The 12,598-nt window shown below is 37.2% G+C and overlaps 1 protein-coding gene across 1 annotated transcript; it reads left to right on the forward strand.

Annotated features, from left to right (window-relative positions):
- The first annotated feature begins 32 nt into the window (after positions 1–32).
- LOC140234232 (histone acetyltransferase KAT5-like) lies at positions 33–11,214 on the forward strand. Its single transcript, XM_072314295.1, is given in 12 exon segments — positions 33–70; positions 162–222; positions 2,600–2,668; positions 4,030–4,247; positions 4,900–4,980; positions 5,381–5,398; positions 5,631–5,873; positions 6,365–6,454; positions 7,346–7,486; positions 8,636–8,729; positions 9,766–9,928; positions 10,680–11,214. Coding segments are annotated over 12 exon segments (1,428 nt in total). The 5' UTR covers positions 33–37; the 3' UTR covers positions 10,897–11,214.
- The last annotated feature ends 1,384 nt before the right edge of the window (positions 11,215–12,598 follow it).

Raw genomic sequence — 12,598 nt, forward strand, 5'->3', positions numbered from 1 at the left:
GAACGTCTTCACAGCTTAGTACAAACAAACAAACAAAATGGCGGATCATATCGACGTTACGTTAAAAACGGTGAGTTTTTGCTTTTCATTGTAATTCAAGAAAACTGACATCACTGAAATATATAAAATATGAAATTTTGTGTTGTTTTTTATCATTTCAGGAGGACTTGGTTGTGGAAGGATGTCGGATGCCCGTGCGGATGACGCAATCCGATGATTGGCGTAAGTAGGATACAGCCACAGTGTCCCACAAACTGGATTTTGTGTTGGTAGATTCTTATAACATTTTGTAGTTAGAATTCTATATAGTGACACATGCTTAGATTACTAGTATATTTTCCGTCCTTTTCGTAGATACTACATATAAGCCTTTTTACAGGCTGTGCCTTCTTTTCAATTAATTTATAACTTATTTGTCTTCTCACTCTCCCCTCCATTTCTCTTCTTCTTCTCGTCTCCATATTTCCTTGCGCTTCATTCGTTCTGGTTCTCTGTGTTCACTTGTCGTATGAACAGATGAATATATCTAACGTCAACGTTGTCGTTAGATGTATTTTCGTATGTCTTTGCGTTTTGTTTTTATTTTTGTTGTTTTGTTTTTCAATTTCTTTTTTAATTTTTTTTTTTCTGAACTATATGTCACTCGTATTTCTTTTGATTTGCATAGGTTTGGATTAGGTAAATTTACTGTGTCACCAGTTTTGTGTCCTCATCTCACTCTTCCCTCTTCACCTCCATTTCTCTCCCTTCTCTCTCTCTCTCTCTCTCTCTCGTCATATTTTCCTTTCTTTGTTTTTGGTTTTTTTCACCATAGACCATATATCATGTATATATTGTATATTTCTGTACTTTTTTCTTTTTTTCTTTTCATCAATCATATTTCATTCTTATTGTCCCCGCCGAACGAGTTCGAGCAGGGGACTATGAAACGGGCTCCGTACGTGTGTGTGTCCGTGCGTCCGTGCGTCCGTCTGTCCGTCCGTCCGTCCGTCCGTCCGTGTGTGCGTCCGTGTGTGATCAAAATGTTAAATTTGCTACTTCTCTGTCATTTATGAGCCAATTTTGATTCTGTTTGCTTTATATGATAGCACTACATGGGAGCTTTGAAACTTCTACACAGAATTTCAGTTGTGACCTTTGACCTTGACCTTTGACCTATATTGTACATTTTGCTACAAAATGCCACTCCTTCGCCATTTCTAACCCGATTTCGATTCCGTTTGCTTTATGTGATGGCACTAGGTGAGGGCTTCAAAACTTCTACACAGAATTTTGACCTTTGACTTCTTTGACCTTTGACCTTGATTTTTGACCTATATTGTACATTTTGCTACAAAATGCTACTCCTTCGCCATTTCTAACCCGATTTCGATTCTGTTTGTTTTATGTGATGGCACTAGGTGAGGGCTTCAAAACTTCTACACAGAATTTTGACCCTTGCCTTCTTTGACCTTTGACCTTGATTTTTGACCTATATTGTACATTTTGCTACAAAATGCTACTCCTTCGCCATTTCTAACCCGATTTCGATTCCGTTTGCTTTATGTGATGGCACTAGGTGAGGGCTTCAAAACTTCTACACAGAATATTGACCTTTGCCTTCTTTGACCTTTGACCTTGATTTTTGACCTGTATTGTACATTGGCTACAAAATGCTACTCCTTCGCCATTTCTAACCCGATTTCGATTCCATTTGCTTCATGTGATGGCACTAGGTGAGGGCTTCAAAACTTTACACAGAATTTTGACCTTTGCCTTCTTTGACCTTTGACCTTGATTTTTGACCTGTATTGTACATTGGCTACAAAATGCTACTTCCGGCGGGGACATATATTACGCACCGCGTAATTTCTACTTTTCCCTGTTTACTTTGTTATAGTCGTTTTGTACACTTTTTAAAAGTTATTTGCAATTCTGTGTTGTGAATTAATAATGTGATATATGTTTTTATATTGTGCTCCGATACCCAGTCCATTTAAACCCAGAGTATGGGTTGTTGAGTAAAATAAACTTTCAACTATATAGACTTGGTGTTTCTAGTAAATTTAAAGATCTAACATTAAATAAGTCTGTCACCATATCATGGACGACTGCCATGAATTACCATGGACTGTTACAATTAAGCAAATACACAGTTACAAGTGAGTTCAAATTTGTGGGTCCAAATTTGCATGGCATGGGTTAAGTAAAAACTGAGCTCCGTACCATAGTTGACAAGTGACTATTAAACTGCGACCAGCCCACAGTATAACTGTGTACCGGTACAAGGAGCACCCCGGGTTAACAAGTGACAAATCAAACATTCATTCAAGGAATATGTCTAAAGTTAGAAAGCGATTGAAGAAGTATTGTTAAGTATTTCCTGAATTTTTGGTGGAATTTGGGATTATGGAATTTGAGATATCGACACGAATGTGAAAGTTGTACATTAGAGCCCAAATTCTCACTGTCGGAAAGGATGAGAATTTGTATACATCTTTTGTTGCTACACGGAAAGCGTACTTCAAATTGTGATCATGTTAGCAGACTCATGCATTGGATTGAGTAAAATGTACAACTGTTTTGATGGTCATTGGATTCTCTGTTTTTCTCATCACAGCTCTTGGTGAAGTCATAAGTCGAAAGGATACTGATGATGGATTCATGTTTTATATCCACTACATCGACTGTGAGTACCTCTAATTTCTTTATTGTTGTAGCTACATCTCTTTTTCTTTTCTCTTTTTTTTGTATTAAAGAAGCTTCTTTAGGTGTGTCTTGTGTTGTCACAAATTTTTGCACATGTTGAAGGTAAACATAATTCCCATACGACTGCAGAAACTTGATTTTTACTCTAAACTGGAGACCTACAACACATATAAGAAATGTGTGAAATATCATGCTGATAAACATGATTCCAGTTGGGTAATGACTAAAATGCAAAATATTACCCCAAAAGGTACACCATAATTATTGAAATCTTAGAGCATACCCGATCGTGGTTGCTACGTGATGTTTTATAATCAAGTACGTAGATGTACATTGGGCTATAGCAGTATCCATCCCGTGAAAGTGAATTGCATGAACTTGTTAACTGCATGCAAGTCAATATTAGTGCTGGGGTACGATTTGATCAGCACATGTACAATAAAAATAATTTTACACAGTTGATCTCAAAATACTCCAAAACAGCTCATAATCCTACAAAATTGTGTCAGCAGACAAGTTTCCTGGTAGACTCTTTTGACATGGATATTGCAAGCAAGTTCCAAATGATGGAGGATTAATTTTGAGCCCTTTTAAGAACCAAGTTCTGCCTTTAAGGTTGATGTTAAAGGCAAGATGTATTTTGAAAGAGAGAGAGATAGGGAGAAAAATCTTGAGTGCACACAAAAGTTGTCAGTCTTAAAACATTGTTCATGAATGCTATCCTTGGAAGGTTTGCTACAGTATATGTTTTCCCCCCTCCCCCCCCCCAAAAAAAAAACAACAAAAAAACAGAACCCACACAAGACACAACAACAACTGTGCAGTAGTGCTTTAATCTAACCATGAATGCAAAGAATTGACAAATGCTGATCAAATACTGTATACGCCATATATTTTGCGAGTCTAAATTTTCACGAATCGGGAATTCTCGACGATTTCGCGAGTGGTTAAATTCGCGATCGTGGAGTCTTGATGTACTGAACGGAGAAATGTACACACATACATCACATCCACGTCGGAATCAGAGTCAATATTTTCGTTTGTCTTTAATTTCGCGAATAGCACCTGACTCGCGAAATTCGCAGAAATAAAAACATCGCGAAATATTCAACGTACACAGTATGTGATCACACATTTTGTAGAAACAGTGTTACTGTGCCATTTAATATGGGAGTACGCATGCATTTCAGTCTACCATTTCAGTTTGTTTTGCTATTGTGAGGAAGGCACTTTGATTATTAGCACCTTACAGCAGTACATCCTTTCCAGTGTATGTATGTTATACATAACATTGATGCCCTGATTGAATCAGATTTGGCTGTCATTGATCCATCCAAATAGACAACAAGCGTCTGGATGAGTGGGTCAGTCTGGATAGACTTAACCTGGAGAAAATCCAGATGCCCCACAAGGAGGCCAAGACGCCACAGAAGGAGGTGCCCACCCCAAACTGCAGCTCCCGAGCCTCTACCCCGGAGCGGGAGATACCAGCGCTGGCGACACCTACACCACCCATATCCGCATCCCTGACTCCAGTTCCGACTCCTGCCATGCTGCAGGTGAGTGCACTCTGTAACTTGAGTTTACTCGACCTATCAGCATATCTTGTAGGGCTTCTATCAATAGATGTATGCTGTATATTTAACTTGTATCCAGCAGCTAATGCATCACAGTTTTCAATGTAGGGTGTGTTTCTAGTAGTACTGCAGAAGCACAGCTGATGTATAATGGCACAACCAGTTACACTCTGTGTGATTTTGCAATATTGTATGTGACAGTGAGACAAGGAAAGAAGAAGCACAAATGTATTTGAATCAATGACATTTCTCATAAAATCAAGTCTCATCATTGCTTTTTGAGGAGTTTCTTTTAGAGTTCAAGTTTAGGTTGTAGATAGACATTCACTGAACCAGACATTATTAGGTTATTGCAAAACCAGAAATTTTCTGCGTGTATTTTAATTTTATGAATTTTGAGACAGCCAACATTCATGAAATTAGAATGCACATGTGTATGAAAGTTCTTCTGTAAATCATTATGCATTGAATGCCAGTGGCAATTTGTGAAAATTTTATGCCGCAAAAAAGTAGTCGGCTCCATTTCTCAAAAAAAAAATTCTTGCTTTACAGTATATACCACATGGAAACCAGGGGTAATGGTATGCATTCAAATCTGGATGTTGTGTAATTTTCTCCTCTTAATCTGTTACAGGTCAATGGCAACGTCCCTAAAAACAAAGGAAATCCTGTGGGAAGAAAACGAAAATTACCCTTCCTGGAATCAGAGGTTTGTGTTTTACCATGAGATCAATCATAAAGAAGACGCCTTCATTTTAATTGAGCTGTGAGGAATTTTATTAGCAAATACATGGTATGATAACCTTAGATATTGTCATGTGATATTAGTCCATATGGTGTCTCTAGCAGTCCAAGAAAACGTGAGGAAAGTGCAGAAATATTTCCTAATTTCTGCCAGACCCTGAGCATGACCATCATTTCATGAGTGAAACTCTTGCAATATGTCCAGGGAGTAATATAGAAGATTACCATGTGACATTGTAATGGTCATCATGTCCTGGAGATCTCAACTTTTGTTCATACTCTACACTAGTCATATGCTTTGTTGTTTCTTTTTCTTTTTCTTTCTTTTTTGTTTTAATTTGATTTACTCGATATCTGAGACTGTGGAATAGTGGTAGATTATCTTTCAAGTTACCATTCAGTCAGCCTTGATTTCAAAGAAAGGGCACAAGTAGTCAATTCCTTGAGTGTGTCTTCTGCATTCCTATGATGTATCATCTCATTTTTTGATGTGTTTGTTAACACCACTGTGTAGAATTATATTGGTGCAATTTACTAATTCAAGGGGTTGCTTTGCCAGTGCAATTTTTTTTTTATTTTTCTGTTCAACATGGACTTCATTTTTCTGCATCCATTTGAAAGGATTCTCTAGACAGTCTCAGTGTGAACGCACCCAGGCAAACAGGTAGTATGGTAGCAGACAAGAATCACGATGACATCATCACTAGGATAAAGAACATTGAGATGATTGTCCTGGGGCGCCACTGCATACGACCATGGTACTTCTCCCCATATCCCATTGAGCTGACGGGGAAACCCAAGATATACCTGTGCGAGTTCTGTTTGAAGTATGTCCGGAGCATCAAGTGCCTAGAGAGGCATAAGGTCAGTTTTTGTTTGTTTTGTTTTTTTAACATGTGTGTGTTTGTTTGTTTGTTGTTGTTTATTTGTTCTCTTTGTCAGATAGGCAAAATATTGAGTCTTTATGATGTCATATAAACATGCCAGTAGTAAATACAAATTGAACCAAACATTTCTGATAGGATGTGCATATACACGTATGGAGGTTATCAGTATCATCTGTGTGTTACAAATGGCTAAAGGTGCAAAGAAAGTTAAGCAGAATGATCGCTATTTGATCAGTTCCATGTAATTACATAGCAAGGCATATTTCATGCACACTGTTATGATAGAGTAGTTCCCTGCAGCAAGGTGATTTTGATCAGTGACGAAAGTGAATAATCTGTTGCATATAACTGTATTCCATTATCTCACTTATTCTTTGAACTTTCAGTCGCTGCCATTGACTTGTTCTTGCCAAGTTGTGGGGTACATGTGGATGAGAACACTCCTTTTTTTGTTGTTATATTTTGCAGGCAAAGTGTAAGCTAAGACATCCACCTGGCAATGAGATCTACAGGAAGAACCACATCTCCTTCTTTGAGATTGATGGAAGGAAAAACAAGGTGCTCATTCATTTCTCCCTTGCATTCATTCATTGGTTAATCGATTTATTGATCCAATCATCCATTCATTCACTCATTCATCCCATTCATTTGTTGTTTCTCTCACATATTCACTCATTAATCCATTCACCAATCTTGTCAAAGTAGTAAGGTCATTTGCATTGAGATTCCCACTCAAGATTTCAGTGGGCTTAATTGTAATTCGCTTTACTAGATTTCATAAATGAAGAGTTAGCTTGTCTTTACAAATCTGATTACATTTCATAACAAGTTTTGAGACACAGCACTGTGTGCACTGGTTCACATATATTTAATCAAATATTTGTAACCGAACAGTAATACTCTCAGAATTATGAAATGATATATTTCTTTAAATCAATGAATAATAGAAACATGGGTTGAACATTGGTTTTTCAAATTTTAAATTTTCAAACTATCAGTGTAGTATTTCTGTTAATAAATAGATATTTCAACAAATAAAATAGGCAACAGTAAATGATGGACTCAACATATGAGATTTGACGGGTCAGATATTAATAGACAAAACTGAATAAACTTGCCAAACACAATGTATTTTGAATAGTGTATATATATATTCAATATATTATAGTTTGAATGACATATTTTTAGCAAAAACAATAAGATAGTTACATTTTTTTTTCAGCAAGTCTTTTCAAACTGTCCAAGACTTGAGTGTTCAATGAATTCTTGTCTAAACCATCTTTAATCAAAAAAGGGAATGTTAACCCCATACTGATCATACTCATGGTCATTGTTTGTTCATGCCATGAGAATATATCATAATGGCTTCATATTTATGTAGTATTTTGTGTGGGAAGTCATCTCCTTGGGAATGAAACCAACTTTTTGTTTTCTTCTTTACCTGAACAGTCATACTCCCAGAATCTATGTCTGCTGGCCAAGCTCTTTCTGGACCACAAAACACTGTATTACGACACAGACCCCTTCCTCTTCTACGTCATGACAGAGTTTGACAGCAGGGGCTATCACATTGTTGGCTACTTTTCAAAGGTATGTGTTCTTCCTCTCTTTATTGGACTTAGATTTGTTGGAATATTTTCCCTTTTCATTTCTTTTTTCCCCCCATACATTGAGAAGAGTTCCTTGTGGCTGTGCTGTAAGATTTCATCTGTAGCTAAACCGAACTGAACCTCTGGCTTTTGATCTAGTCTAAACCGATACAAGTACTTGAAGAATTTTATTGCAAAATGAGCTAAGCGTCATTTTTAAAGATTCCAAAGTAAGTCCACATCCATCATCAGATAGAGCAAAATTAAAACTTTCCAGTAATACCTCACTTGTGACATAACAAGGAATATTCTAGAAGTTATGATTAAAAATGTTCTGTATTTTCTCATTATTTTCTTAGTTTTTCAGCAGCTTTAATCACAAATGTCTCAACAAGAATGAAGTTAGCTCGTTTTGCGATAAAACTCTTCACTTGTATATGCGAGTCTTTTTGTCAAAATATGAAAGGTAGCATTTGCTCTTAGTTGATCCTCTATACTGCAAATACTGCACCACTTGGATGACTGCCATTGCAAAGTGCCAGTATATTTGCTTGCAAAATATTATCTGATGGCATTAAAACTGTTTTTATGTGAACAAATTAAAATGCCAAAAATTGTAATGACTGGGCTTATTAAAGCAGAAAACTTGCAATATGGTGCGATTTGACTGTAAAATGAGAAATTTGATATGGTATTCACTCAAAGTTCCAACTTGTGATATTGTAACCATCTCAAGTGTGAATACCAATGTCCACTAATGGTTTTGGATGTGAAATTTTTCATTGTTTTTGTTTTTGTTTTGTTTTTAATGAGGAATTTCTCAGCAGTAGTTTGAATGGCTTTAGTGTATTTGAATGCCTAATCTTCCGCACCTTACCTGTCTTTAAACTTAAAACTTCAAAGCCGATTTTCCTCAGAGAATGTTTGTCTCCTGATTGGTTTTCTTATATTACTTTTGAAATGAATTTGAAAATGTATATGGATTAATATAAGTGGTGATGCCACATTGCACTCTATACTGTTCCAAATAAATGATGTATTGTGCTGCTCCTAAGTCTTGTACGCGATGCAAATTAATGTGTGCAACATTGATGAAATGGAATGAAAACAAATTTTGTTTCATTTGATGCACTGATCGTTGTTTCTCCAGGAGAAGGAATCGACAGAAGACTACAATGTTGCCTGCATCCTCACACTCCCTCCATTCCAAAGGAAAGGTTTTGGCAAACTTCTCATAGAATTCAGTAAGTAAACCAGAAGTGCGCTTTAGTAGCACACTCTAATAGTACACCTGTTAACCACTGAATTTGACAACTGCGTCAGCCATGCTTGAATATAAATAGGCTCCAAGTTCAATTTTTCGTTTGGTTTGCATAATTTTGAGGTCATGACAAAATTATTCTGAATACCTTGTGACTATTAGCTCTTCCACCTTTGTACTCTTATTTGGAGATAGTAAACAGATACAGTTTGTGAGTATGCTTTTCATTTTTGATGCGCTGTGCTTTTTGTTCTGCAAATGTATTTTGAGCTTTACTTTGCTGTTGTGTTTTTTTTTTTCTTTACTTCCACATTGTTCCAAATGTTGCTAAAACCAGATATGTTTCATTGGTCAAAATAAAAGACTTGGCTGACATTCTCACACATTTACCCTTGGAATTAAGGACTAGCATTACTAGTATTTACATGTATCTTATTGTTCATAAGTCAGTAAATCTTTGTATTGAGTATAGATAAAGCTAATTAGTCCTACTAAAAGGAAGATTACCACAGAATCAGTATAACAGAATTTAAATGATACTGACTCATTATGATGCATCCCCAAAATTCTAAGGTAATTCTGCTACATGACTTCCATGGCAGAGCAAAATATGCTGATGTTTAAAACCCCAGTAGTTTTTTTAGTGTTAGCACTGCTCCTGTGAAGGGTCATGGCATCATTATTACTGCAGTACTTTTGTTCTTCCTTTTTGTACACCCTAGTCAAAAGGCACTGCGTCAGTCAAAGAGCCTTGTCCAAAGATGTTCACACTGGCGGCAATGCAAACTCCGGATTTCTTGTCTAGAGCTTTATTTCGGACTACCATGGCGCTACCCTCATAATTATAGCACGTCCACATGTCCATTTTTACACCTTGGTCGAGAGGATCTATAAGGGTTAATAATTTTTGCATCCATGGAGGCTGTGAACTGAGGATATCTCAGAGCAAGTCCACAGCTATTGTCACTACACCAAAGTGCTATCACACTGACTGTGCCATTACCTCCCGTTTCTCTCAGGCTACGTTCTTTCTCAGTTTGAGGGCAAGACGGGTTCCCCCGAGAAGCCCTTGTCTGACCTGGGCCTTCTCTCGTACAGGAGCTACTGGTCTCAGGCTATCCTAGAGTGCATTCTCAAGCTACCGAAGCCTCCTGACGGTGAAAGGGCACAAATCACCATCAAGTACGTTCAAGCACCGTCAATTCATTTCCATATCCTGTGTTGGGTCATAAAATACATTGATACCTTGTTGCATTTATTCAGAAAGTGTGTATGTGATGTTGTTCTTTTTGTAACTTTTGGTAGATCATAATTGGACATGGATGCTGCCATCTCAGCAAAAAAAAAGAAGAAGAAAAAAAAGAAAAAGTGCTTTGGATGTCACTTATTGCTTCCAAATGTGATAAAACACAAATTTGAGCCTACAAAATAGGGTAATCAACTTCCATGAGGTTATGTAGCTGCACATCTGATTTCTGTAGTTACTTTGTGGTTTGTTATCAGTTTCTACTGTGGAGATAATGCAAATGAAATTTGAAGATGGTGTATTGTGCTGAAGGATGCAGAAACCATATGGTTATTTTGTCATAGGAGAGTCTATCAAATGCTGTGAGGAGTATTCAAAGTAAACGTGAGGAAATGGGAAAAAAAATAGAGTCCTGTTAGGAGTGAATGCAGTGCAACAGGTTGAGGAGGATAATTTTCTCAGGGTCAGTGAAAAAGACTGGTATAGTGGAGTGAGTGTGAACACATTAAGCAAGATGGAGAAAGAGTGGGCTCAGGTGTGGGAATTGATGGATCAGACAGTTTGATCATTTGACAGTAAAAAGACATGGTTTTATATTTGGTGATGGTGTGATGATTACAGGTATGGTATATCCCTAAAACCCATTGTCATGTCTCTCTTCCCTCGTCCATCTCCCCCCTTTTCCAGCGACATCTGCGAGTCAACAAGCATCCGCAAGGAGGATGTGATCTATACGCTGTGCAACCTGAACCTTATCAACTACTACAAGGGCCAGTACGTCATCACCCTGGCCAAGGACGTGGTGGACGCCCACCAGAAGGCCATGAGCAAGCGCAAGATCCGCATCGACCCTAAGTGTCTGCACTGGACGCCCAAGGACTGGTCCAAGAGGGGCAAGTGGTGACCCTCCCTGACCTTTACCACCAGCAAGATGTTTGCTCTGAACTCATGTCAAAGTTATAAGCATAGTGCCGTGATGACTTTCCACAGGGATGCAAAGAAGAGAATTCCACAGTGTGCGGTAGCGCTATATATGCACGGGACACAATTTGCAGTGGAGTATGTGCAGCCATGCATATATGTGACGATTTACTTTTGTTGATGTCTTTGTGGCATTGATCAGGTTCTGCAAGTACACATAATTTGGAATATGTGACTGCATCACTGAGATGGAGCTTCAAGAAGGTTATCATATTCCATGATGAAAAGTTGTGTGTCAGTGATTGTGTGCATGTGTGTCTGTATGTGTGTGTGTGTGTGTGTGTGTGTGTGTGTGTGTGTGTGCAGTAATGACATATTCGTAGTTGCTGTGTTAAATGCATTTTGCAAGAGCATTCACATGATTTTGTTTCTAATCAGTGGAAAGGAAGACCCTACTACATCAGATGTTGTTTCTAGGTTTATTCTGATGTTCACACACATTGGTTGCTGGGTCAGTATGCCAGTACATTCTCTATAGCCTCATCTTACTTTACAAGAAATGAAAACCTGCAAATATGTTTGGGTTTTTTTTTTTCATTAAACTCTTGGTTCAACTTGACCAAAGTCATTCTACGAAGACAAGAAAAGACACAGAAACAAGAAAAGGAAATCAAGAACTTTTTTTAACTTGAGCAGTGCACACAAAATAGTGTTGATTACAAAGTGTGAAGATTAGAGTTGTGACAACAACTATGTAGTAGAAATCAATTCATTGTTACTTCTTGAATATTTGATATAGCTGATTTGATATCTCTAAATTCTGGTCCACAGTTTTTTCAAAGTGTGATGCGTAAGTCTGAAAAATTCAGACGAAAAAAAGCATGCTTGTTTGTAATGTGTTGTGGGTAGGTACAGTTTAATCATACATTACTGTACTGGCAAAGTTGCCTAAAATATGTCTACAGACATTCTACACATCATGAAATGTCATTTCAAGGAGTGCAGCCTCTCTTGTTAATAGTTGCAAAGTAATCTGGCAGACATTTCTGTCGCGTGAATAGAGCCAATGTAGATAACATGATCACACAGTACAAAATTGCAATCAAAAGCTAAAAGTTATAGCTGTCAGAAATATCTGTAAAATTTATGCACTCGGTCATGGAGATATCAAATTAATGAGTCAATTCAAAACACAGTAACTGTTTTAAGACTTGAAGGACAGAAAGTGTCAAAGCATACTCTGACATTGCAGTTGAGTTAATAAATAAAGTATCAAATTTGCATTTATTTAATATCAGTCCTATTTCTTCTTATCAAATTTCCTTCTCTTGCAATTGTCTTACCCGTAATACCTTGGAAATGTAAGTTTTCATGTTTTTTTAATTGGTTAAACTTGTTAAATAGACTCAAAACATAGAGTGAGAATGATCATATCATTTCCATTCATATGTTTGTGTTTGTTTGTTTGTTTGTTTTTTTAAAGCTTGTTATTATTTTTCAGAGGGCTAGGAATATGTCGAAGGTAAACCAGCATACTACTTGTTTAATTTACACGAATCATACTGCCAAGAAGCTATGATATGTAACTGTATACATTGACATGATGTACACGTTTGAAATATTCTTCTTCTTTTCCCTTTTGATGTCACTTAATATGTGATTATTTATCACTTCCCCATGAATTA

Source organism: Diadema setosum, chromosome 1 (genome assembly GCF_964275005.1).
Source record: "Diadema setosum chromosome 1, eeDiaSeto1, whole genome shotgun sequence".
Classification (NCBI taxonomy): Eukaryota; Metazoa; Echinodermata; class Echinoidea; order Diadematoida; family Diadematidae; genus Diadema; species Diadema setosum.